Source organism: Saccharomyces eubayanus, chromosome XIII, assembly GCF_001298625.1.
Source record: "Saccharomyces eubayanus strain FM1318 chromosome XIII, whole genome shotgun sequence".
In the NCBI taxonomy this organism is placed as follows: Eukaryota; Fungi; Ascomycota; class Saccharomycetes; order Saccharomycetales; family Saccharomycetaceae; genus Saccharomyces; species Saccharomyces eubayanus.
In genome coordinates, this window is record NC_030972.1 from 111,434 (window position 1) to 137,212 (window position 25,779).

Genomic DNA, 25,779 nt, shown 5'->3' on the forward strand with positions numbered 1-25,779 from the left:
GGGGTTTAGTTCCTTTGAAATATATCACTGGATGCATTGAACATGAAAAAGTTGCCTGTAGGGATGATACCTGTGTGCATACTTAGTGTGGTATGGTCTTCTTGTTTTTTGGGTGTGGTGCAAGCGTTAGATAGTGATGTTGCTTGGTGCAACTGTTTAAGGTGTCTTTTCTTCAGATACGGTATTCCTATTCTTTCATGATCGAGGGATTTCAAAGCGTCTCTCAGTGCTAGTTTCAGATGCGTAGGGTCAGTTACCGTCTGATGACACTGTTTAATGCAGTGCATCAGGAATAGCGATGGCTTGATAACGTGATTGGTTGAGATGGGATGGCAATGTCCACCGTTGACGGATTCGAATTTGACCGTCTTGGTGCTATGGTTAAAGGATAATATGAGTTTAGATTCACAAATCAAGTGTATCTTGTATTTCTCGGGGGTCCTCGTCCTTTGGATGCGCTTATTACTGAGTTGCTCGTGAACATTCATCTCGCAAGTGAATTCATACTTGTTTTTATTGATTTTTTTCGTTTTATAAATGAAATTGATGAATGCATACACTCTAACGAACTGCTCGAACGATAGGATACACAGCGACTCGAAGGAGGATTTGGGGTGTTTGAAAATGAAATCTCTAAAGTTCAGGATGTTATTGATGTTTTCTATCTCATTTTCGTTCACCGGGTGGTGGTACGCCTGTGCGCATGCAATTAGTTGTTTACCAGATCTGGCCTTACTCAATTGTGTCCTGGTTATTGCACAGTCGATGTAGTCGGGTATTCCTCTGACCAGTTCTTCATTGTTTGTCCTTTCAGCGGCACTGTTGCTAGTTCCAACCACAATCTTGGGTAGAACGGGCTGCGGTGGCGCACTGTTTGCTGTAGCAAGCACAGGCGAAGGTGGCAGTTTCAAATCTGGCAGCTTTATGGCGACAGTGGCTAGCGAGGGCGAAGGGGTCGTCACTTCGAATCGTGATCTTGGGGAAGCGATCGGCGTGATCATAGGAATCATTCGCGTGCTGCTTCGTATGGGGACAGGAATGGTGAGGACCTGCTGTGACCAACCGACGGCCGCATTCATGCTCATAGAGGGCAATATGGGTGTGGGCAAGCACCGGGGGCTGGCATACCCGAACGTCTGTGAGTGCTGTTGATCTAGCGCCAATTTTATTGGGGGGAGAACAGGCGACAGGCATGGTTGGCCAGTGGGTGTTCTGGGGACATGACCGTGGTTGTTGTTATATACATGTAGGTAGTCCATCGAGTCTATACCTGGTTTTGCCTTCACTAAGCTGCTACGATACACAAGAATCAAAGGCACCTCCACAGGAAACCCCTTTCTACAACGGCATGTTCCTTTCTATTTATATATACAGACACATATGGGTGTGTCTATATATACATACATGTGCGTGTGCGCACACGTACATGCCAGATTACACTCTCCGAGCCGTTTAAAAGCAAGCACACGTCAAGCTTTCCTGTCTCCACTCGATTCGTACCGTTCCTGCTGTGCTACCAGGCACGCAACAAGGCCCTGCCCTTCACCCACTCAACAGTTTTAGCCGTAAACGATCGCAATGCCCATCGTTTACCGGTAGGGTCTATTGTTCTATGTGTTCCTTAGCAGGCACCGCCCAAAAAACGAATAAAACCCTTGGTATTTCGTTTAAAAGCCGCCTCGTTCAGGGCCCTTTGGCTCTCGCAGAACGCAGGCACCCGACCGCGGACGCGGGTTGAACCGATCTAAAGGCATCAGCTACGAGCACGCCGGTACCCTCACAGGAGATGCCAAGAAAGGCCATGTGGGTTCACGCTTCCGTGTCCAAACACGTCTAGCACTGGCCCTTTGCACCACCAGTTGCTACTGCATCGGGAAAGCCGCGTCGCGGTCACCCGGCTGGTGTGCGATGCCGTCTGGCGAAATTTCGCAATGAAAATTTGATGAAAAAATTGCCTCTTGCTAGTGCTAAAGGTGGTATAGCAGGGCCACGCAGGGAGCCAAGGCCACAGGCGAAGTTTTCCCACCGTTTTCCCCTCTTTTAAAGATCATCGAAGACATGGTCTCGGCACAAGTGGCTACCAAACTGGGACAGCCTATACCGTTGGACACGCAACATGCAGTGTCTGTGTGCTTTCCCACATGGAAGTCCGTGATTTTGTATGAGGAAAAGGACTCCAAAGTTTTAGGGGCCCTGAAGTCCGGATACCCCAGGTTCTGGATTCACCCGTCAATTCAAAAGCTGCGTGATATCTTGATCGAGAAGTACGCTAAGGAAAACGAGACCTGTCTTTGCTTTCCCTCCTATAGAGTTGCTAAGCGGTGCAGAGAGTATATAAGAAGCAAGAGCGCGCATCGCAATGGCAAGGTAAGGATCTTGCAGTTGGCCACCGCGAAGCCCATTAACGAAGAGCAGAAGACGTGGAAAAGAGAGTGTARRWYYSSGKKGKYGYYSKWKSAYWRWRMRWAWGAAAGCATACTGAGACAATACTGGCAGTTCACAGGCGAAATAATCTCCAGCCGGTTAGCCGAGTATGTTTTGCACGAGTTGTTTGTGGTGGAGAAGAAGCCCAGTCCCGCGGAGGAAAAGGAATACATAGAGACTCGTTACGGCAGGAACTTGAATTTTGCTTTTGCGGATCGGGCCAAAGAGTTGATCAAGAAGCGGATCGCCACGAAAGTCATCGATAAGGATGAGCATGACGAGGAGGAAAACTATCACTTTTTCTCTGGCAACCCTGACGAACAGGATTTCCAGGCAACGTTCCTGGATTCGTCGCTCAACGAGGCTAATCACGGGGAGGACCAGGGCAGCGGTATTGGCAGCGAAGAAGACGTCAACAGCGAGTCTCACAATGGTCTTGTTTCCACAATTCCTCCAGAACCCATCGAAATGAGCACAATAGACGAAGAGCAATCCGTAGAGGAAGATGCAGGAAGGTGTGCCTTAAGGGTTTGCCCCGAGAGAGACGTTTTCTTGTTTCCGAGCGGTATGGCGGCCATCTTCACTGGACATAGATTACTGTTGCAATGGGACTCACTGCGGTTGAACAGAGCCAGAAACGGGAATGACCTTACCTCATCGGCTCCCAATAAGAAAACAGTGATATTTGGGTTTCCTTATGCGGACACGCTTCATGTCTTGCAAGAATTTAACGAAACGTACTTCTTGGGGGACGGGGACGGTTCTTCGATGAATGAACTGACGAAGATTTTACATTCCGGCGAACAGATCCTGGCTGTTTTCATAGAGACCCCATCGAACCCTCTGTTGAAAATGGGCAATTTAGTAGAACTGAAGAGACTCTCCGAACTATTCGGATTTTTCATTATCATTGATGAAACAGTTGGCGGGATAGTCAACATAGACGGTCTGCCGTTTGCCGACATCGTGTGCAGTTCCTTGACCAAGACGTTCAGCGGGGACTCTAACGTGATAGGTGGCTCGATGGTTTTAAACCCACAAAGCCGGGTGTACGACTTTGCCACTCGCTTTATGCAATTGGAAGATGAGTACGAAGATTTGTTATGGTGTGAAGACGCCATCTATCTGGAGAGAAACTCCAGGGATTTCATCGCCAGGACCATCCGTATCAACTATAATACCGAATACCTCTTGGATAAGATAATAAAGCCGCACGTAGGGAAAGATGCGCTATTCAAGAAAATATACTACCCTAACTTAACCTCCAAGGAGACACTAACTAACTACGACATGGTAAGATGTAAGAAAGAAGGCGGGTACGGCGGCTTATTTTCATTGACGTTCCATGACGAAGACCACGCTGAGGCCTTCTACGACAACTTGCAACTAAATAAGGGCCCCTCGCTAGGCACAAATTTCACCCTGGTATTCCCCTATACTCTTATGACATATTACCATGAAATGGCCATGGCTGAAAAGTTCGGTGTGGAGAGAAATCTTCTTAGAATCAGCGTAGGTCTAGAGAACCAATTGACCTTGGGGAAGATCTTCCAAAAGGCAATCGACCAAACGCTGGCAATATGACATGGGAATGAAAGATAGCATAACGATTTTTGATTTTTAAATTCAAATTTATTTTATTTTATTACAGTTTTTTTTTCGATATTTTATTTTTTCACGCATTACGAATATATTTCTATATACAAACATATGTAGTAGCAGTAGCAGTCATCATCACATACAACTGTGTTTGTCCTAGTCTTATTCAATCAACTTCCACAAACTTCCCACCTTTGGCGAATCTTGGGTTTCTTGGATCGTTGATAAATTCCTTCGTGTTAGAAGAGAGATCAGCAGCTTTACTCATACCGTAATAGACGGCGGCACCAGCCACGAAGAAGGGCCAATACACTTTAAGGACAGGGGTGGGAAATCTTTTCAACATGACAATACGATTCAATACAATCCGTCAATGGGTCAACGTATATGTCTATTCACTATCCGAATTGAACTCCTCCTGGTCTTAGCTGATTGTTCCTTGTATTTTCTCCTAGGCCTTTTTAAACCTTGAGAGATTTCTCCGCGTAAAGCCGCATGGTCAGACCTTATTGGGTCGTGCACAGCGATATATACTCTTCTTGAAGTTCGATCATCAACACAGTAGTTTCAATCTTCCAGTTTAGGCTCATATGACTAACTGGCATTGTGTTGGAATGCACGCTCAATGTTTTGGCTGCCCTCAACACTTTATGATAGCGTTAGGAGGACAAACGTCCCAGCACGTGACCTGGACTGTTGTTTTGCGCCGGGTGACTGATTCGTTGATAGTGGTTTTGACGTTTTCCGCTGAAAAACCCGTAGATTATAGCAATAGTAAATGGATAAACGCTATTGTTTGCCTCCAGCAGAGTGGTTGCATCGGGCTATTCTGTTCATAACTAACTATTGTTAGAGTAGAGTGTCAGATAGTGCCACGGATACTCTGGGTAACACAAAAGGCCCAGTCGTTAACTGTTCCAGCAAGATCCTAGCTTTTTCTAAAGCACATTGCATCAGCCATGCCATCGGAAGAGTTCAAAGGACTACCCATCAAAAGGGATCTTTCTGCCACCGATCATGCTGATAGGCCTCCGGCTCTGTCTGCTCCTCCATGCGTTATTTCTGTCGCAAGCGATGAGTCGCAAGTGCTGCCGATTCCTAAGAAATCCAGGACTATCAAGACCGATAAACCAAGACCTTTTCTGTGCCATATCTGTACAAGGGGGTTCGTGAGACAGGAGCATCTGAAACGACATCAAAGAGCACATACAAACGAGAAACCTTTCCTTTGCGTGTTTTGCGGAAGGTGCTTTGCGAGACGAGACCTTGTGTTGCGGCATCAACACAAGCTGCATTCGGCATTGGTTTCCAAAGAATCTGTGGATTCTAGAGACAAGAATGAAATAGATGCCATGAACGATAAAAACATAATTCAAATTCAAGGCAACAAACAAACTATTCTTCCGACACCAAGCAATCCATTAGCCAAAACGGCTGCTCAGTTGAAAAAAGCAGCGAAAGAGAAAAAAGGCGGGAAGCAGGACGAATTGGATTTGAGCCCTTCGTACAGTATGAATGGCCACAGTGCGGGCATTCTGCCTTTAGTGGGTAACTCTTCCACACCTGCAATAATTCAGGTACCTGAGTCGTCTTCGCGTTCCCCTCCTCCGCCAGATATGAGTATTCCGACAAAATATAAAAGACATGCATCATTTTCAGCTTCCAGTGCATTCACGTATAGTTCTGACAATTTTCAAAAACTGCATCAACAAACCAAATCCGATTTTGACGAATTGCAGGAAAGCGTCCCTCATCAGGTGGGATTCTCCACACCTCAATTAACAGCGCAACAACTTATAGAAAATGCTATCGAATCTGGTGTGGTGGACTTGGAAACTTTGGACTTGCCACCATTTTTATCATTAGACGGTCAGCCGCCTCCAACGTCAACTGCGGCTGCTTCAGGTCCTGAACATATAGATTTGTATCCTTCTTCCACGGCGGACACCGCCACAGGTAGTACTGCCACTCCGCATCAGGCTGCGACAGCTCCTCCCTCTCAACTACCTATACCAAGAGAAAGCAGTTCTTTATTTTTGGCGCATACTCCCTATTTATCGGATTTTTTAACAATGGGCTCCTCATATGGTGGTTCGGGTGGGTTTGTAAGATCCATTACTGCAGATCCTAGTTTAGATTATTTCAATTACAAAAGCCATGCACATTCAGACACCAAGCATAACAGTATTGCAAACTGTAATAATACGAACAAGGATAATATTACTGGTAATAATGTTAATGTGACTGAAAGAACTCGAAGCAACGGCAACGGCAACATAAATGGAGAACCTATTAATCATACCGGGTTTGTTCAAAGTTATCGTGCAAGTGGTCATGATGATTCATTCATAGAAAGTGAGGAATGGCTATCCAAGTTCATCATGGATTCTCAAATTGAAAATGATTTGAAACTTAATATCAGTCATTTTAACGATATTGGGTTCAACAACTTACATTCTCAACATCCCACAACTCGCTCAGAACCAACAAATATGCATAATGAAGATAACAACGCACATGATCCTTCCAATCAATTCCAGTCCGTGTCAGCAAACATATCTCCACCAGGACAGTTCGCTTTGTTTAAAACTAAGCCAAATAAAGCCATTTCAAGATTTCTGTCAGACGAGAAAATACCTTCGACTGCATCGCCTTCCTCTTCTGCCTCTCCAATGCAATTCGGTAAGAAAAATGAAGATATCAACGAGTTTTTATTAGATGAATCTGTTTCTAATTTATTCACTTCTAGACAAATCGATTTATTCAAGAAAAACGTGAATCTATATTCACCACTCTTTCAAAATCAAAAAAGTGCAGTTTCTTCTTCAAGTTCAACACCACCATTAACTACTCCAACCGGAGTGACACAACCAATTCCACGAAAAAAGGAAAAACACCCTAAAAAACTTAAATTTTTCACAGAACAGTTGCGAAACTCAATTATTGAGGAACATAAATTAGGATCTAATCTATTCCCCACTGTTGAGGAATTGAACCATTACGTCAATCTGTATCAGGTGGAATTTCACAAATACTTCCCCTTTATCCACCTATACTCGATTCTACCTGCAAATGAAAACTATCCATTAGTAATCTCTATCAGCATGATTGGTGCCCTCTACGGCTTCCACTCCACGCATGCGTTATTATTGTCAAAGATAGCAAGAACAAAAGTAAGAGTTTTCCTAGAAAGTACCAAAAACAGTCACGATAAGACCCCCATCTGGTTAATTCAGTCTTTGGTTTTATTGACGTTTACTAGTATTTTCTCCAATGATATTAATGTATTCAGAACGGTGAATACACAAATAGTTATTTTGGTTCAATTAATCAAAATCACAAAATTAAACTTCCCACTAGAAAATTTTATAAAACCGCCAATCGAGAGCGATCATGTGCTAGAATTCCAAGATAACCCTGCTGTCCTAAATCAGTTTAAAGCACAATATAACACATTGGAACAAATTAACAGGAACTTCAAATACTTCATTTTAGCTCAATCGAGAATAAGAATATGTCATATAGTTTTGTTGATTTCCAACTTATTCAAATCTTTAGTAGATTTTGATTGCTGCTTTCATTCGATTGATTTGAAGTGCGGTGTTCCGTGCTACAACGAAGTATTGTTCTTTTGTGAAGATTTCAAAGTCTGGAATGAGAATTTGACAAGGTTCAATATCGTTTTGGATTCTAAATTTTCCTTAATTGAAGTATCTAACGGTGAATCCAATTACGAAAAATGCTTAATGTACCTATCAAATGGCAATCCTTACCTTTACGACAACGCTAAAGTCTCGTTTAGGACCTTATTATCTTTACTGATCTCTATCCATGAAAAGATAAACATTGAAAGAGACGCTTTGAGAGATAATTATAAAGGAGATTTTCATATGAAAGACGTGCAATGGAGGATGCATTCAAGGCCCCTAGTTGCTACCATGCTAAAACACTGGGAACTGTTATATATCAAGAATGGAGGAATACTGGCTCTCAATAATGAAAACTTACCAATAATCAATACGAATCCGTCATTTAGATTGATCATCCCTCTGTATTTTTTTGCAAAATTAAGAAAATGTCTAGATGTGGCTCCAACACTGAGATTCATTTGGAACCAGGATTGGAATTCGATGAATAGTTCCTTAGAAAAAGTTTGCTACGAATGGGAATCATTACGCGAAGCCACGGAATACGCTGTTTCTGTTGTCACATTTTGGATTGACACAGTATCTATAATGAAAGGAAGATCAACGCAAACTCCGATTTTCACCATTACTTGTATCTTTGTTTCAATCTTGGTCATAGCCGGGTACATGAGGAAATTGGAAGATTTTGCGCAAAACCAAAAGGGCGATACCATGATCGGTGGTTTGAAGATCACTGATAGAATTCTGTGGCTGAAGGCATTTAAAACTTTGAAAAGGATTGAATCGCACTTATCTGAAAGAGAGTATAAACTGCAAACATTTGCAGAATTTTTAAGAGTTCCAGATAATGGTGGTTTAGATATCGAGAGTTTGGATTCTTCTTTGATAGAAAGGGCTTTGAACCCAGAGGTTGTTAGTGATAGAGCGCTAGATATAATCATGAGAACAAGGCTATCTTCAAGAACATTATACTGTGGTGCTAGAATCCTCGGCGATACACCCGTCTGGCCTGTGTCCCTGCTGTTTGCTCATGCTTTACAATCCAGGGCTATTTATAATATTAATCATGGTAAAGCTCTAAACAAAAGATAGACTTTTAGATGGATATTTCACACATCTATGTGTAACATTAAATAAATTCTCCAAAGAACTGAAATTTTCGTTTTCATTTCTTTTTATTCTTAAGTATGTAGTGAAAATCAAAAAATCGAAAAAAAAATCGATGAGATAAAAGTGAAAATAAACAAGAGGAAAGTAAAATAACTGTTTAGGCTGTTCTCACCACCCACAAGTTCCTAAACTCAAAGTGTTCTCATCGGTATTGTTCAGGTTTTTCAAAATCCGTAATCAACTCAACATATACCGGTTGCACATGACTGAACCGGTCTCGAGTAATACTAATAACGCTCTGATGCAAAAATTGACAGGTCCGCAGCTTTTTGACAAGATTGGCCGTCCTACTAGGATTGTTGCGCCAATGGTAGATCAATCTGATTTAGCATGGCGTATTTTGTCAAGGAGATACGGTGCCACTTTGGCGTACACTCCTATGTTACATGCGAAATTATTCGCGACCTCGAAGAAATATAGGGAAGATAATTGGTGCTCCCTAGATGGTTCTGAAGTGGATAGACCTTTGGTTGTACAATTTTGTGCCAACGATCCGGAGTACCTGTTGGCTGCGGCTAAATTTGTGGAAGATAAATGTGATGCTGTAGATTTGAATTTGGGCTGTCCTCAAGGTATAGCCAAGAAGGGACACTATGGGTCGTTTTTGATGGAAGAGTGGGAATTGGTACATGGTTTAATTAACACCTTGCATGAGAATTTGAAAGTGCCAGTCACCGCCAAAATTCGTATATTTGATGACCGTGAGAAGAGTTTAAGCTATGCCAAGATGGTATTAGACGCAGGTGCTCAGTTTTTAACAGTACATGGGAGAGTAAGAGATCAAAAGGGCCAAAAGACAGGTTTAGCAAACTGGCAAACCATCAAGTATCTAAGAGATGAACTGCCCAAAGAAACTGTGTTTTTTGCCAACGGAAATATCCTATATCCTGAAGATATCTCACGCTGTATGGAAAACATTGGCGCAGATGCAGTTATGAGTGCCGAAGGGAATCTTTATAATCCTGGTGTTTTCAACGTAGACCACACTCAGGACAAGGACAAGGTTTTCCCACGTGTGGATAAAATCATCAGGGAATATTTTCAAATAGTCAAGGATTGCCAAGAATCCAAAGCCTCGAAAACAGCGATGAAGTCTCATTTTTTCAAGATTCTAAGACCTCTCTTACCGCACCACACGGATATCAGATCTGATCTTGCAACCATGAATGCAAAGGCCACCTGGGAAGAATGGGAGGAAAAAATAGTGATACCTGTGGAAAAAGTGGTGGAAGAAATATATCAACAACCAGATATCGAGGACAAGGATGAAATAACTATCGGCGAGATGCAGGCTTGGGGCGGTTCGTACAGAACCGTGCCATACTGGAGATGTCAGCCATATTTTAGGCCTGTTAACGGTATCACTGGTGATAAAAGAGTTATGCAAGGCCTGACAGATGCAGACATGAACAAGAAACGTAAAGCTGATGTACCGCTAGAATCTTCTGGTAAAACGAAGGAAGCAAAAGCATAGCGTGATTGTCGCCTAATATGTAGACTAAGTAGATCCCTTTGTTATCTGCCCTTTTACCTAAATCTGAGCTTTTATGTATTTATATCAATACAATAGAAAATATTCAACGTCGCCTTTATAAGAAAACTCTACTGTAATCAGAAACTCAAACACTCAACTGAGAGCACGCCAGAGAAAAATATGTCAGCTAATATACAAGAAGCTGCTGATGCAGCCATTGAGCCTGTAAGCTTTGTTAAAGTCCCTGCGCTTGAGCCTCCAACTAGTTTGCAACAAATGATTCATGATTGGCAACTGATCAAGCACAGAGAAGGTGGGTACTTCAAAGAGACAGACAGGTCTCCCTTGACCATGGACTTAGAAAAGCCACAAGACGGAGACTCTACCGATAGTGTTACAGTGACAAGGAACCAGTCTACGCTGATTTATTACTTGCTGACTCCCGACAGCCCAATTGGGAAATTTCACAAGAATATTAATAGAATTACGCATATTTTGCAAAGAGGTAAAGGTCAATACGTACTAGTGTACCCTGATGGCCAAGTAAAATCATTTAGGGTTGGATTTGACTATAAGAAGGGAGAAGTCTCCCAATGGGTTGTCCCCGGAGGTGTTTTTAAAGCAAGTTTCCTTGTACCAAACGAAGAATTCGACAACGGGTTGTTGATTAGTGAAGTAGTGGTACCTGGGTTTGATTTCGAAGATCACACCTTTATGAAAGGTGAAGATGAGTTGAAGAGCCTTGTTGGTCCTGAAAGGGCAGCCGAGTTGGCATTCTTAGTTTAGGTTTCTGTAGTACATTTATGTCAATATAACCAATAAGAATTAGTTTAGCCCCTTCGCACCGCGATTATTATCAACTTTAATATTTTTCATATTTGTTCTTCAACGAAAGGAACAACCTGTAAAGAAGTAAACACCAGCAAAAAAGATCCACCAGTCATGTTTAAACGTTCAGTCATTCAACAATCTCGCCTATTCTCCAACTCTGCTTCCAGATTGGGCAAGAAGGTGTTCTTCGATCCAGCTGTCAATGGTACGAAGATCGGTAGAATTGAATTCGAATTATATGATAATGTGGTTCCGAAGACAGCTGAAAATTTCAGAGCCTTGTGTACCGGCGAGAAGGGCTGGGGTTACAAAGGTGTTCCTTTCCACAGAATTATCCCAGATTTCATGCTCCAAGGTGGTGACACTGATTTGACTAACGGATTTGGGGGCAAATCTATTTACGGTTCCAAGTTTGCTGACGAGAATTTTATCAAGAAGCACGACAAGGCAGGCTTGCTATCAATGGCAAACGCTGGTCCAAACACGAACGGGTCCCAGTTCTTCATTACTACTGTTCCTTGTTCATGGTTGGATGGAAAGCACGTTGTTTTTGGTGAAGTGACCAAAGGTATGGATATCGTGAAAACTATTGAATCCTACGGTACTGCTTCTGGTAAGCCAAGAGCTGACATTGTCATTGAAGACGCCGGTGAGTTATGAATACTGAGGTAAAGCCGATGTCTTGCACGTTTTTCAATGATATATATATATATATATATCTTTATGTGTATGAAATATTTCTGTTTATAGTACTTGCTTTTATATAAACTCTCCGGTTTATTTTAATCAATGTAAGTTATCACTACTCTTCTTGTGTTTGTTTAGGTCAGATATCTGGCTCTTCCATTAACTTCCTATTAGTAAATTTCCGAATCCTGTTTTTGACAACCGGATTGATAATGATTTCCAACATTCATTATAAAGAAATACAAAAAATACAAAAATCAATATAAAGCGATTTTGCACCTAGGATAAACTGTGGGGAATGGGGATATATTCATTTTGGATCTTTGATAGACATTGTAACTGCATATTTGATAGAGAATGGACACTGGCATCCAATAGTGCAAGTGGTACAATAAATTCCAAGCAAACTGAAGAAGATGCAAAACTACTATTCGGCATGATATTCTCGTTACGCTCTATTACACAAAAACTATCCAAGGGCTCTGTCAAGAATGACGTAAGGAGTATATCGACTGGGAAGTATAGAGTTCACACATATTGTACAGCTTCAGGACTATGGTTTGTATTATTATCGGATTTCAAGCAGCAGTCTTATACACAGGTCTTGCAGTATATATATAGTCACATTTATGTCAAATATGTGAGCAACAACCTGTTATCGCCATATGATTTTGCTGAAAATGAAAGCGAAATGAGAGGTCAAGGTACAAGGAAAATTACTAACAGAAACTTTATTTCTGTCTTGGAATCATTTTTAGCACCAATGGTCAATCAATGAGCATGCGCAGAAAAAACTAAACAAAAAGAAGAGACAAATTACGTCCGTTTCTATATTTTGTGTGGGATAGATTAAGTAGTTTTACATATTTTATTAATTGTGTTTACTGATACAAATCTGGTTTGGTTTTTTTTTTTGGGTGATTAATTGTCATTCATGAAAAGATCTGTCCAAAACTCGTCATTTAGTGAGTTCACACCCCATGCTAAGGAATTAATATCGGTCAGATAATCGTTCAAATTATCAACCGACGAACTGGGTGATGGCTTTATATTACTTATGTCAGTGTTATTGGAAATGTTAGTATTCGAAATGAATGGTGGGGGCAATAGCGTTGATCCTGCCAGGCTCTCTTGAGGTTGGCGTAAGGACCCATTAAAGTAGGAAGTGCTATTGATACTCAGGCTCATGGCAGCAGTATCGTCACGAACTCTTGAATATACTGGTAACATCTCATCTGGAACAGTAGATACACTTTGGCGGGTATTATTTTCGACGATAGGATCCTGTTCTTTCTCCATGTTTTGTGGTTCCGTTTCATACGTATCTGTTGGTCGCACGTCCTTGTCATCATGGCACGTTTCATCTACAGTTTGCCTTTGCGTTTGTTCTTCTCTTTTTGCATTGTAGCGATCAGCGACATTGATAACTTTGTTTGCATATGTCTGACAAAATAATGCGATAACATACCTAAATTTGTAAAGAGAATTGTTGAACGGGTATAATTCGGATGTCTTTTCCAAAAGATTGTTCACCCCTATCACCAAGGCAATGGCATCATCTGTCAATGGCATCAGATCATGAAAGGAAGGAATGGCAACAACAGAGTACCTTAATTTTAACAAAAGCATACCTACAGTGTAAATGATCCTAGACGTATGGAATAAAGGCAGAGAGGTTATTAAAATTGGCTCTAATTTTGAAAATTCCTCGAGGGCACATTTGCAGCACTGATAGCACTTAACAAAATCTTCCGTTATTTCTTTGGGTAATTCAATTTTTTCATTTAAGGCATGGGACTTTTCTCCAATAAATACCGCAAGTTTATATTGATATAGGTAAGCCTCCACAGAATAATAAAATGCAATTACTCTTGGCCTATTTCTATCGAGATTAATAAAAATTTCTTTTAACTGTCTATGGTATTTTTCAATCAGTTTGCTGATATAGTTCCTCGTAAAATCACAATCATCAAATTCATCTTCATTGAAATCTCGTTCGTGTAAGTGAGTATGGATGTTTTCTAGGACATGGTTCATTTTAGCAAATTGTACTAGGATAGGATCATCAGTTATATCAAGTAATGACTTATCATTGTCATTCTGGTTTGATTCCTTTTTTTCCTTGATCAAATCCTGGCACGCCTTTTCAGTGACGTGACTCCAGCGAGCCTGTATCGACTGACGTAGAAAAATTGAAATGTTTAGTGCCGAAACATACACCAATAAGATTAATCTGGAACCGCTGCTGTAGAGTTCCAAAGGTGATTTGAACCTATCGGGATCCTCATCACTAAACATGCCAAAGGATCTATTGACATAAGTAGGCCCCAAATCCCTTGTTAAGCAGCAACAAATGTAATTGAATATATGGTATCTTGTCTTGCTGGACCATTCAAAGAAATTGTACCATAGACACAATGTAGATAGTGATTCAATTATTTCAATGGATTTGTTGTTGGCCTTGAAAATCTGATTTGTGATTAAGTTTAATACAAAACTATCAAGCTTCATTATCGTTCCTCTGGTTGTTTGTTTGGGAGCTAATACGATGGAAACACAAGACATGATGACAGAAAATAATATTGGTTTCCTTTTTCTCAGCTCATCGACGCTGACTTTTTCCTCGACTTTTATAAACGGTAATTTTGACAGATATGAAATTTTTGTCTTGTAAAGATGCAGCCTCAAGGTGGCTTCTTCATGAGATATGATTCCTACGGATACGGGATCCGATATTGTCGGTAAAAACATGCTCCTTTCAACGAGATCGTTCCATTGCTTCGACCACGTATCCAACTTCATTGAAATGTCTCTAATCTTACCCTTTTGAGATATAATTAGTGATTGTAGCTGCTTCCTAAATGATCGTGTCATGTGTTTGGAATATGAATTCTTTTTTCTTTTCATTTTGCCATTGCAGGTTTCCTTATTTCCCACAACACTTGGTCTACGCTTGAAAGATGCTTCGCTATTAGTACTGGTGGGGATAGAAGGCATCGGTATTGGCGAGTTATAAGAGCTGTATATTACCGGAGCACCGCCATTCTTTGTACGCTCATCAGTGGATGCCAATAAGGATATATTTGTCGATACAGAGTTTTCACTGTTAGCTTGCGTAGATTTATTGACAATTCTGTCCTCACTAGGTGTTGGTTCGGTGTCCCTTACTCTTTCCGAAGGTGGCTGGCTTAGCGTTGACCAGAGATCAGACAAACTTTGCTGAAGTCCAGGTAAAACTGTACGAGAGTTCGGAACCTGTTTCGTATTCGGATCGGGAGGGAAAGCGATGGGAAAGGATGCGTTATTCTTTAAGCTCGATTCCTTAAAATCAGCGGGAAATTCGCCTTTTGTAGAGACATTCTGTATCGGCGATTCGAGAGATGCAGAGGATCTCGACCTGTGTTTTCTCTTCCTAGTCCTTTTAGCAAGGTCGAATTTGCAAACTTTCTTATGTTTTAGACATCTTTGGCATGGTTTCCTATAGATATCATTAGCATCGGAAGGCACACATTTCTGCTTCAAAGAATGACAACATACGCATGCAAATGAATTTCTTTTTATCTTACCATTTTCAGTAGTCTCCAGTTTGGTGGGGAACATTAGTCTAGTATCGTCGTCAAGGCATCCCTCTATAATTGTCTGCGTAGTCATATCTATGAGTGGGTCATCGGACCTTGGCGACGTCATTTTACTGTTGGCCTTCGAGTTGCCGTTACTCTCTTTTCCAGCGGCAAGTCCGGCTACTGAAAATTGTGTGTTCATGTTACAGCTCTCCTTCTGAAGCCTTCCAGATCTCGGCTACTACAGCTGCTACACATCTGCTTACCTTTAAATGGAAATCTGACTTTCCACTTCAATGTTCCTTCATTTATCGGATGGCGCGCATAGCAAAAAGAGGAAAGTGTGTATTCACTTGGAAGGGAAAACAGCTACACTACCACAAGAAAAAACATACATTCTGGTTGACTGTTTAATGATTCTGAAAGAAAAAGGTAATATAAATAAGTATTACAACAAATGGGTTATTTTTATGTACGCATCAACTTGAAGTTTGGAATGAATGATGATGTGAAAACTATAGAGTAATATTTTCTTTATGTAATTTTATGTTGTTGTTTTTCTTTCCAAAAGAGAATATCAATGGCGTATCAGTAAGTTTAGGATTTAATGCAGGTAACGGACCCATCTTTCAAACGATTGATGTCAGTGGCATCCAAATTATTAGGTTTTGCTGGCTGGGCGGGTTTCCTGTTGTGCGCCATATGACTTTGCACTAAATGGCCAGCCGCTAGGGCAGCACATAAGGATAGTTCACCAGCCAGGACGGCACATGCGACAATTCTTGCTAATTGACKAGCATTGGTGCCGGGAGCGGTAGCATGAGGGCCTCTTACACCCAATAGGTCTAGCATGGCACCTTGTGGTTCTAAAACGGTACCACCACCAATGGTTCCGACTTCGATGGATGGCATGGATACAGAAATTCTTAAATCACCGTCCACTTCCTTCATTAATGTTATACAGTTGGAACTTTCAACATTTTGTGCGGGATCTTGTCCCAATGCCAAGAAAACGGCCGTCACTAAGTTGGCTGCGTGTGCGTTAAACCCACCGACAGATCCAGCCATTGCGGAACCAACCAAGTTCTTGGCTATGTTCAATTCAACTAATGCGGCAACATCACTCTTTAATACCTTTCTGACGACATCGCCAGGAATAGTAGCTTCGGCAACAACACTCTTACCACGGCCTTCAATCCAGTTAATTGCAGCTGGTTTTTTATCAGTACAATAATTACCAGAAACTGAAACAATTTCCATATCACCCCAGCCGTATTCTTCTACCATTAGCTTTAAAGAATATTCAACACCTTTGGATATCATATTCATACCCATCGCATCACCAGTAGTAGTTCTGAATCTAATGAAAAGTAAATCACCTGCCAAACAAGTTTGTACATGTTGCAAACGTGCAAACCTGGATGTGGAGTTGAATGCCTTCTTAATAGTATTTTGACCTTCTTCAGAATCAATCCAAATTTTGCAAGCACCTGATCTTATCAAAGTAGGGAAACGAACCACAGGACCTCTTGTCATACCATCCTTAGTTAAAACGGTTGTTGCACCGCCACCGGCGTTAATTGCCTTACAACCACGCATAGCGGAAGCCACCAAACAACCTTCTGTAGTAGCCATTGGAATGTGATAAGATGTACCATYAATGACCAATGGACCGATAACACCAACAGGCAATGGCATATAGCCAATAACATTTTCACAACAAGCACCAAACACACGATCGTAATCATAGTGTTTATATGGTAAACGGTCAGATGCTAAAACGGGAGCTTCTGCCAAAATGGAAAGAGCCTTTCTACGTACTGCAACAGCTCTAGTGGTATCACCTAGCTTCTTTTCTAAAGCGTATAAAGGTAATTTGCCATGGACAACCAATGCAGCAACTTCCTTGTTCTTGAGTTGATCTGTACTTCCGCTGTTTAAGAGTGCTTCTAATTCTTCTAGAGGACGTATTTTCTTATCCAAGCTTTCAATATCACGGGATTCATCTTCTTCACTAGAAGAAAATGAGGATACTGAAGAACTTGCCTGAACGATTGTTGAAACTTTTGTTTTAGATTCAGCAGTCACAGTTTTTTTAGTTAAAATTGGAGTAGAAGCTCTTGCTACTGGAGCTGTACGAGATTTTTTAGTGAATTCGGTCTTTACTAATTGGTCTGCGGTGTAACTGGTATGAATCCTAGCGGCATTTAGTAAATAAACATTGATGAAGGCACTGAATACTAAGGCAAAAAGGACTAATTTACTGACAAATCTGTCACGAATGGCAACGCTAACATTACGAAGTAATAGAAGAATCATATCCTCAACACGTTGGTAAGATTTGATAGGTCTATAATATAACAATGGTGTGACGGTAACAATAGCTTGTTCATTGAAGTTTTCAGAGGTGTTAGAAGTAATGAAATCTGGTAACGATATTTGTTCCTTATTGGAATATAAGGAGTTGAAGGCATCATTGACCCAATTAGCGCCAAAGTTGTAAAAGTTGATGAAAACAAACAACAGAATGACAGATAATTTCATAATGATCACCACCACACTGAGGTTCAAGAATGTAGAAACTGATTTTTTTTCTGCTTTAGAAATAATTCTTGCTGTGGAGGGGACAACACCATCTTCTTCTAAGGTTTGCTTAATGATGGTGGATCTGTGGATAATATTCATTTCCAATCTTAGAGCTAAGATAGCGGAATAAAATGTTGGAGTTAAAATCAGCTCAAAGATTAGGATAAATGCTGATAGTATGCAAAAGTTGGTCAAAGTCTTTAATTGATGAGCATAAATGGAGCATCCGATAAAGGCAACGATACAAAGCAAGTGGTCTTGAATCAAACGGGCACCTTCTTCACCCATGGCTTCAAAAATGATTTCATCGGTAGTAATTCTTTTTGACAATCCAACTCTTTCAAATTTTTCCAAGGCATATTGAGCAATCTTGATTTTATGCTTAAAGCCAACAACGACAACAATAAACGGTAAACCTTCAAAAAGGGTTAAAGCGGAAACTTCTTTCCCCAAGACACATTGAGTAACGTACAACGCCAAGAAAAGAGAAGATGCGGAATTGACCACTGTGGAAGCGCTTAACCAAAAATTTGACCCAGTCTTCCTCATATCATTGAAGAGGCCGAATATTGTGTAAAACATCATAAAGTAAGCGGTAACGATAATAAGGACGTCGAATGGGTCTGCTTGAGCTATATGTGTAGTCAACACGTCATAGAGAGAATATGCTATCGTCTTTACGTCGAAAAGACTTTTTCTGTCACTTCTTAATCTCCATTGTGTTCCATCAGTAGAGGAAAGTTCTTTGGATACGTTGAGATCTTCTTGTAAGATGTATTTAGTATTTTCCTTGTCAAAAACGGTATTGGATAGGTCCGGAATGGATGCGGATTCATTTGGGCTGTTGAAATTTAGGTTCAATAGATAGTAGTGATGAGGGGTTGACAAGTCGCTGGCTTCATTTGGGGTTATTGACACCCAGCCGTTCAAAGAGGAATCTCTGTAGTAGTGAGAACATTCTTGAAAAAGACTATTGGTGTCCTTATTTGGCGCAGTTTCAAAAACACTGTTCGAATCTAGTTGCCAGCCATTGAAATAGTACTGGATGACGGATAGATAGGCAAATGCGGATATGATCAAAGACACCAGTATTATATGAATTGGGCGCTTTGCTGAAAACCTAGAAACATAGGCAATTGGTTTCGCCACCAGTTTCAATTTTTTGGATAGCAGCGGCATGCTTGTAATATGTAGTTATCTAATCTGTACCAGTAGCCAGACAATGATTCACTGTGCTTTTAACTTTGCGTCCACTAAAAAAGATGGATTAGTAACAATGAAAATTTTAAGTCAATAAGAATGGAAAAACTAAATATGAATACAGGCCTTCCAAGTTTGTCTTTTTTAAAGGCAGATCTTTGAAAATTCGATCTTTTTAACTTTCAAAAACTTTTGCCTGGATTTATCGAACAGCAGCATCCCACAACCGAAAAGATACAGGAAAGTGAGGAAAGAAACCCGATGAATTGTTTTCCAAGTAACAATTAACGACAATAATAGCTATAGCTGAGGTGGCATGTCTAGTACGGCCTTTTCTCTCCAACGTTGTACAGTATTTTAAACGAGCGGCCGCAGAGCCTCGCGCTACATTTTCTTCGCACCACGCTGAAATCCCTAATTGTTCTCCAGAAGGCTCTTCTTTCTCCTAGTCCACCCGATAAAAATGGGGCCCTTCGAAATTCCGTTTTGTAGCTCAGTTTCTCGGACATAAAGCAGGCTATCACATTACCATCACCCGAATGGAAAATCAACAACGTCCCTTGGTGGGTAATTGAATGAGCCTTGGTCGTAGACAGACAACCATCGTGAGGGGGGGACAAGGGAAAGGGCTGGAATTCTCTTAAGAGCAACTTTTAACGGTTTTATCTTAAAGTTACGTATATGATCGGCGAAGATCTCATTACCAAATCTCCTCGTGTATACGCGGTCCAGCCGGTGGGGGGTGATTGGAAACGGCGATGATTATTCTTGGCGGCTAAGGTATACTCCCGGCTAGTTTTTTTAATCATGGAAGCATGACCGAAATCTTGGATGGTGGAATCGCAATCCTAGTTTTCCAGTAGTTTTGGGCCTCTTATTCGTAGGTGTCTTTGCTGTTCCTGCGGCGGTCTATCTGTATGAGATAAGGATCGAAAGGAAACAATTGTTTTGTATTTTTTTGCCGCCATATATTTATATGCCTATTACAAATGAATACACTGTCCGCCGAAAAAGAATAAAAGAAAGCATATATAGTCATGGAGATTAATTAATGCCAAGATTGACAAGGAAAATAGAAATAAAATGTTTTTAAATATACATACAGAAAAGAGACAATAATATGTATAGAAAATATTATATTTAGATATTTTAGTGTGTGATTTTGTAAGAACTAGTTCTTCAAGGAAACCAATTTGACATCGAATGTTAGTTCAGAGTTTGCAGGAATGCCTGGTAAGGCTTGGCTACCGTAGGCGTATGGGGCTGGGATGACGATTCTACGTTCGCTACCGACGCACATGCCAGCAACACCGATGTCCCAACCTTTGATGACTTCACCACGGCCGAGCTTGAAAGCGAATGGTTTACCACTGGTGTTTTTGTCGAAAACCTTACCATTCTTCAGCTTACCAATATATCTCATGCCTACTCTGGCACCTCTCTTAGCTTGTGGGCCGTCACCCATGGCACGGTCTTCGATGACAATACCGCCTTCCAAGACCTTGGTCTTTGGCTTTTGCTTGTTGTCTTGCTCCTTTTTGCTTTTTGGTTTTGTTGGACCTTCTTCTAAATCCTTTTTGAACTCAACCTTTTTTACTTTCTTGGCTTTCTTTTCTTCTTCCTTTTCGTCGTGCTTTCTCTTCTTTTCCTTTTTAGTTTTCTTTGGCTCTGGTTTAGGTTCTTCCTCTTCTTCTTCTTCTTCTTCTTCGACTTCTTCAATACGAACTTCTTCTTCCTCCTCGTCGTCCAAATCATCCAAGTTGTCACTGATAATTTCGTCTTCGTCTGGTGTCAAGTCATATTCATCACTATCGTAAATATCTTCTTCGTCTTCGTCATCATCGTCAACACCCATTGGGGTGTCAAAGGGATGCTTGACATAGTTACCACTCAAAGAGATAGCGTAAGAACCAGTCACAATGAATTGGACTTCTTCTTCTGGAGCAATGGTTAGGTCCAATGATTGTTGGCATTGGCCTTCTGGAGACAAAGTTAAAAGAACAGATTCTTGGAACTCGTCGTCTTCGTCATCATCTTCATCGTCTTCGTCACTTTCACTTTCACTCTCGCTTTCAACTTTCTTGCCCTTGTTCTTCTTCTTCTTTTCAGTTTTTTCTTCTTCTTCTTCTTCTTCTTCAGCAGGGGATTCTTCGTCCATTTCGTCTTCATCGAAATCACCGCCCAAAAAGTCGTCGTCGTCGTCTTCAAAATTTGGGTTTCTCTTGATAATTCTTAAAGTCGACGGTTTATTGTCTTCATCGATGGCTTCAGGATTTAAAGCAGCCATGGTGATACGGATGGTAATGGGCATCGTTACATCGATGGCTGGAACCGGAGTGTAAGGTTCAACGTTCAAGCTGTAGGTAGCTAATGGTAGCATGTCGGTCATATTCGGCTAGTTTCGTACTGGATGCTTGCTTCTGATTATACAATCGTTTGTATAAAGCTAAATACTGTCAAGAAACGTTTAATGTACACTCTTTTTTCTTTTAATTGCATAGAAAAATTTTATTTCAACTTTGAAATTTTGCCGTTTTGGGAAATGGCGACAGCCACAGGATGGGGAAGAATATAAAATTAGGTTACTTCTAGAATAGCACTTGAGAAAGAAACATTGGGGAACCAATACTACAAAAGAGTGTATAAAACCTGGACAAGTAGAACTGTCTCGTTCAGTTATAAGAATATATATAGAAAGGTGCAAGGAGAGAGTAGGTTAAGAAAGAGAGGCCCTTTTCGATGTAGCACTAATAAGATAACAAAATATTCTATCTTCGATGTTCTGATGAATAAGGGATTACAATGTGTTTAAAGAAGAATTACATATCCTATATTTCGAGTTCTCTTGGAAGAACGCTAGGCCACAAAATTATTTCCTTTTAGATGTTGCGCAGCACGATCGCTAATAAATCAGCGTACTTCACTAGTGAAGCTACTTCAATGCTTGTCGCAGCCTTGCCAAACAAATCAAATAATTAATGGAATTCTTTTTGTAACTTGCCAATCGAGTTTGTTTTAGTCTTAAACAAATTAATAATGGCACGAAACACTTGTTCTCTCGTTGGGCCGTTGAGATTGAAAAAGAAATCAAAATGTGCTGTAGAGGTGATCCCACGCTCAATGGCACAAAGTAGATTTCTGCAGCTCTTGGTCTCTATGAGCAAGATTTGTAACAATACTACCGATTTTTAACCAAGAGGAAAGCTTTCTGCGCAACGAAATTTTAAATTCGAAATTAGGAAAGCTTAGAAGACGCTATTGGCAGTAAGTAAGCTACTTCTTCGGATTCTGTTTTACCACAGCAGTGACCGTTTGAAACTCATTTCCAAAACTCGTTAGGGCCTAATTCTGATTTCTCTTTTAGAATTTAAAAGAGAAGTGGAACTTTTTTTGGATGGAAAGGATTCCTAGAAAGAAAAGAAAACAAGATTTATAAACGAATAGCAATGGAATAAATATGTAATATGCGTTTATAGCTGTGTTTCATAATCAAGGACCGATTTCAACCACCCAAGTATATTACATATTCCGCGGAATCTTGTTATCTATTATCATGCTTTTTATACTTCGCCGTTTCAAGATTAGTCATCCGTTCATTGCATTCACTGACTATAAAACGACCCTGAAAAAACTCGATAATATTCCTTCATATGTTACAAATATGAGAAAGATAGACCACAAGCTTAAAATATGAGTTTAACAGTGCCTTTTAAGCAAGTTGATGTATTCACTGAAGTTCCATTCAGAGGAAACCCAGTCGCGGTGATAAACTTCCTAGATACTGACGAAAGTGAAGTTACTCAAAAACAATTACAGGCAATTGCAAATTGGACAAACCTATCGGAAACAACCTTCCTATTTAAGCCATCCAATAATAAATGTGATTACAAATTAAGAATTTTTACCCCAAAGAATGAATTGCCATTCGCTGGTCATCCAACTATTGGTTCCTGTAAGGCTTTTCTTGAGTTTACCAAGAATACCACTGCAACTTCGCTTGTTCAAGAATGTGGGGTGGGGGCTATCCCATTAACAATCAACGAGGGACTGATCAGCTTCAAAGCTGCGTTATTTGACTTCGAAGGTATATCTGATGAAGTCATTACTGGTTACGAGCAATCACTTGGCTTAAAATTCATTGCGACTCCAGCACTGCTGCACACTGGACCGGAGTGGGTTGTTGCGCTAGTAGAAGATGCAGAAACCTGTTTCAATGCCAATCCGAACTTCACTGTACTCACACAGCAAACAAAACAGAACAATCATACAGGGATTATTTTGGCGGGCCCAAAAAAGAATGCTCCGATTAGGAACTCATACGAAATGAGGGCATTTCCTACAGCGGAAAATATCGATGAAGACCCTGTTTGCGGAAGTGGTTCGGTGGCACTTGCGAGATATCTTCAAGAACTGTACAAGTTCGAAGAAACCACGAATATTACCATTTCTCAAGGTGGAAGATTGGGAAGGGATGGCCATATTGTAGCTAGCATTATAAAAGAAACGGATGGTAACACTTCATACCATGTGGCAGGTCATTCGATCACTGTTATCGACGGAAAGATCACTCTTTAAGGTTGAAAATATGACTCCAGTGAGCATGATATAATATTTATAATGATGTATAAATCAACAATATCAAGGGCGTAACGTAAGGAAACAAACATGGATTACTATTATCGATTTTATTACCACGAACCGTTCTACCCTGAACTACGAGTATTGATATCAGTGCCGTAGCTGCAAATCATATTCTTAACGTACAAAGAAAGTTGAATTGGCAAGCGCATTGCCGATGAGTTACTTAGTCCAAAAAAAAGCAATTTTTAGATAGACTCAGAAGATTCAGAATAGTTTTCATGCGCCAGGTATGGGGTACTGTTTACTACTAAGAAGTACACCACATCAGCGTAAGACAGATCATCACGAACTCAACCCTGACTTCACAGAGGATGTGAAATTGAAAGGGGAAACCTTTATTCATAATGGCCAAAACCTCACAGTACAATCAATGAAAAGGTCTCCGGACCGCAAAACGACTGTCAATCAGAACAAGCAGTGTCCAAAATTGGAGGTGCTCCGCCTTCGGTTCTTATTTTGTCTACAATGAAGAAAGTCCTTCATTTAACTTGATCGGAAACGATGTAACTTTGGCCACATGGTCCCCTGATTCTAATAATATTGCACGTGTGCAATATGGCAAAATATATATTTATTCTACGGCTTATGGGCTGCGATTCCTACGGATAAACATCTTGCTTTTGTTTTGTGCCACTTCTGTCCTCTTCCCTTCACACATAGTAGCCCCACTACAATACGCAGAAATTTATTGATGAATACCATGGCTTTATGTTTAATACAAATACATCAATGAAACTGTAATTAAATTATAATTTTACCTGCATATATATTATTATAGAACTTCGTTAAAATAATAATACTTAGAATTTCAACATGTGAGGCTTGTCACCGTTCTTCAAAGAGAAAGAAGCAGACAAGTATTGCTTCAATAATGGAGTCTTCTTGATTTCAGCCAACAAAGCCTTGTCAACAACCTTTTGGTCTTCAACACGTTCGGTCTTGATTTCCTTCTTTTGTTGTTCTGGGAACAAGTTAGCTTCCTTCTTTTCCTTCTTGGTCAACTTTTCCTTGGCAAAGTATTCAACGTTGAATTTTTCAACATTGACACCTTCGACAGAGACGTTGGTGGAGGTGGCAATGACGTAACGAGCATTGACTCTTCTCAATGGGACACCGTTGACCTTGAATGGACCAGAAACCAACAAAGTGTTGTCTTCTAGATGCTTCAAGTAAACAACTCTCTTACCTCTGAAACGACCAGCTAGTAAGATCAAGACGGTACCTGGAACTAGAGAGGCACGCAACTTTTGTGGGCGAGCAGTCTTTCTGGTCTTCTTTAGAGCAGCGACGTCTTCGGATGGATACCACTTTGGAGCCTGATTTGAAAATTAAAAATAAAATAACTTAAGTTAGTATTCTTGATTTGGATGATTTTGTAGTAAATTCTACGAGGGGAGTATGGACGTGATTAATTGCAGCTATAAGTCGTGAAACATCAGGTGGCAGTGATATGTTTACAGGTAAAACCCCCGGTATGCAGTTGGGGCGGTATTTTTGCTTAATTCATTCTTTCCAAAAAGAATCTTCGTTCGAGACGTAAACTGTCCCAAATATCCGCTTTAAGAGCTTTCTAGCCTTTATTTTGCATGTTGATTATCTGTGCATCTACACTGGTTTTTGGTTGGAATTGGTAGTATCATACGGCCTTTCAGAACTTTGTTATCTCAACGACATATATCAACACTCCTCTTTAGAATTTCGCATCTCGGAACATACTTTTTGGGCACTCATTTCGTTGGATGGCTATTACTTTGTTGTTTCGGTTAATATTGAAACTAGTATTCAACTTTTCATTAGTTAATACAATCAGGTATTTCATGTAACCCTTCCCTTTGATAACCTCGATGCGAACGAAATTTTGCAAAAGGAGCGCAGCATCTCCAGCAGGAGGCCAGGCCGGCTGGATAGGACTTTCCAGACAAGAGCAGCTATTAGTCCCCTCTGGCGCCCGTTTCTCAAG

At 40.6% G+C, this 25,779-nt stretch overlaps 12 protein-coding genes across 12 annotated transcripts; 6 read left to right on the forward strand and 6 right to left on the reverse strand.

The window, feature by feature from the left end:
* Nucleotides 1-5: 5 nt before the first annotated feature.
* DI49_4006 (uncharacterized protein) lies at nt 6-1,259 on the reverse strand (the record flags this gene model as incomplete). Its single annotated transcript, XM_018367053.1, has 1 exon — nt 6-1,259. The coding sequence occupies one exon, from the start codon at nt 1,257-1,259 to the stop codon at nt 6-8; it is 1,254 nt and encodes a 417-aa protein (XP_018219987.1).
* A 799-nt stretch (nt 1,260-2,058) lies between these two features.
* Nucleotides 2,059-4,008, forward strand: DI49_4007 (putative cystathionine gamma-synthase; the record flags this gene model as incomplete). Its single annotated transcript, XM_018367054.1, has 1 exon — nt 2,059-4,008. The coding sequence occupies one exon, from the start codon at nt 2,059-2,061 to the stop codon at nt 4,006-4,008; it is 1,950 nt and encodes a 649-aa protein (XP_018219988.1).
* Nucleotides 4,009-4,189: 181 nt separating this feature from the next.
* On the reverse strand, nt 4,190-4,369 carry ATP18 (F1F0 ATP synthase subunit i; the record flags this gene model as incomplete). The annotated part of the gene is made up of 1 exon (XM_018367055.1): nt 4,190-4,369. One exon carries the CDS (start codon nt 4,367-4,369, stop codon nt 4,190-4,192), a length of 180 nt encoding a protein of 59 aa, XP_018219989.1.
* Nucleotides 4,370-4,982: 613 nt separating this feature from the next.
* TDA9 (Tda9p) lies at nt 4,983-8,762 on the forward strand (the record flags this gene model as incomplete). Its single annotated transcript, XM_018367056.1, has 1 exon — nt 4,983-8,762. The coding sequence occupies one exon, from the start codon at nt 4,983-4,985 to the stop codon at nt 8,760-8,762; it is 3,780 nt and encodes a 1,259-aa protein (XP_018219990.1).
* Nucleotides 8,763-9,042: 280 nt separating this feature from the next.
* DUS1 (tRNA dihydrouridine synthase) lies at nt 9,043-10,314 on the forward strand (the record flags this gene model as incomplete). Its single annotated transcript, XM_018367057.1, has 1 exon — nt 9,043-10,314. The coding sequence occupies one exon, from the start codon at nt 9,043-9,045 to the stop codon at nt 10,312-10,314; it is 1,272 nt and encodes a 423-aa protein (XP_018219991.1).
* A 180-nt stretch (nt 10,315-10,494) lies between these two features.
* Nucleotides 10,495-11,100, forward strand: CFF1 (Cff1p; the record flags this gene model as incomplete). Its single annotated transcript, XM_018367058.1, has 1 exon — nt 10,495-11,100. The coding sequence occupies one exon, from the start codon at nt 10,495-10,497 to the stop codon at nt 11,098-11,100; it is 606 nt and encodes a 201-aa protein (XP_018219992.1).
* Nucleotides 11,101-12,130: 1,030 nt separating this feature from the next.
* Nucleotides 12,131-12,610, forward strand: BET5 (TRAPP subunit BET5; the record flags this gene model as incomplete). The annotated part of the gene is made up of 1 exon (XM_018367059.1): nt 12,131-12,610. The coding sequence occupies one exon, from the start codon at nt 12,131-12,133 to the stop codon at nt 12,608-12,610; it is 480 nt and encodes a 159-aa protein (XP_018219993.1).
* A 143-nt stretch (nt 12,611-12,753) lies between these two features.
* WAR1 (War1p) lies at nt 12,754-15,594 on the reverse strand (the record flags this gene model as incomplete). The annotated part of the gene is made up of 1 exon (XM_018367060.1): nt 12,754-15,594. One exon carries the CDS (start codon nt 15,592-15,594, stop codon nt 12,754-12,756), a length of 2,841 nt encoding a protein of 946 aa, XP_018219994.1.
* Nucleotides 15,595-15,989: 395 nt separating this feature from the next.
* On the reverse strand, nt 15,990-19,157 carry HMG1 (hydroxymethylglutaryl-CoA reductase (NADPH) HMG1; the record flags this gene model as incomplete). Its single annotated transcript, XM_018367061.1, has 1 exon — nt 15,990-19,157. The coding sequence occupies one exon, from the start codon at nt 19,155-19,157 to the stop codon at nt 15,990-15,992; it is 3,168 nt and encodes a 1,055-aa protein (XP_018219995.1).
* Nucleotides 19,158-20,349: 1,192 nt separating this feature from the next.
* Nucleotides 20,350-21,567, reverse strand: FPR3 (peptidylprolyl isomerase FPR3; the record flags this gene model as incomplete). Its single annotated transcript, XM_018367062.1, has 1 exon — nt 20,350-21,567. The coding sequence occupies one exon, from the start codon at nt 21,565-21,567 to the stop codon at nt 20,350-20,352; it is 1,218 nt and encodes a 405-aa protein (XP_018219996.1).
* Nucleotides 21,568-22,868: 1,301 nt separating this feature from the next.
* On the forward strand, nt 22,869-23,753 carry DI49_4016 (uncharacterized protein; the record flags this gene model as incomplete). The annotated part of the gene is made up of 1 exon (XM_018367063.1): nt 22,869-23,753. One exon carries the CDS (start codon nt 22,869-22,871, stop codon nt 23,751-23,753), a length of 885 nt encoding a protein of 294 aa, XP_018219997.1.
* An 866-nt stretch (nt 23,754-24,619) lies between these two features.
* Nucleotides 24,620-25,550, reverse strand: RPL6A (60S ribosomal protein eL6; the record flags this gene model as incomplete). Its single annotated transcript, XM_018367064.1, has 2 exons — nt 24,620-25,135; nt 25,536-25,550. 2 exons carry the CDS (start codon nt 25,548-25,550, stop codon nt 24,620-24,622), a joined length of 531 nt encoding a protein of 176 aa, XP_018219998.1.
* Nucleotides 25,551-25,779: the final 229 nt, after the last annotated feature.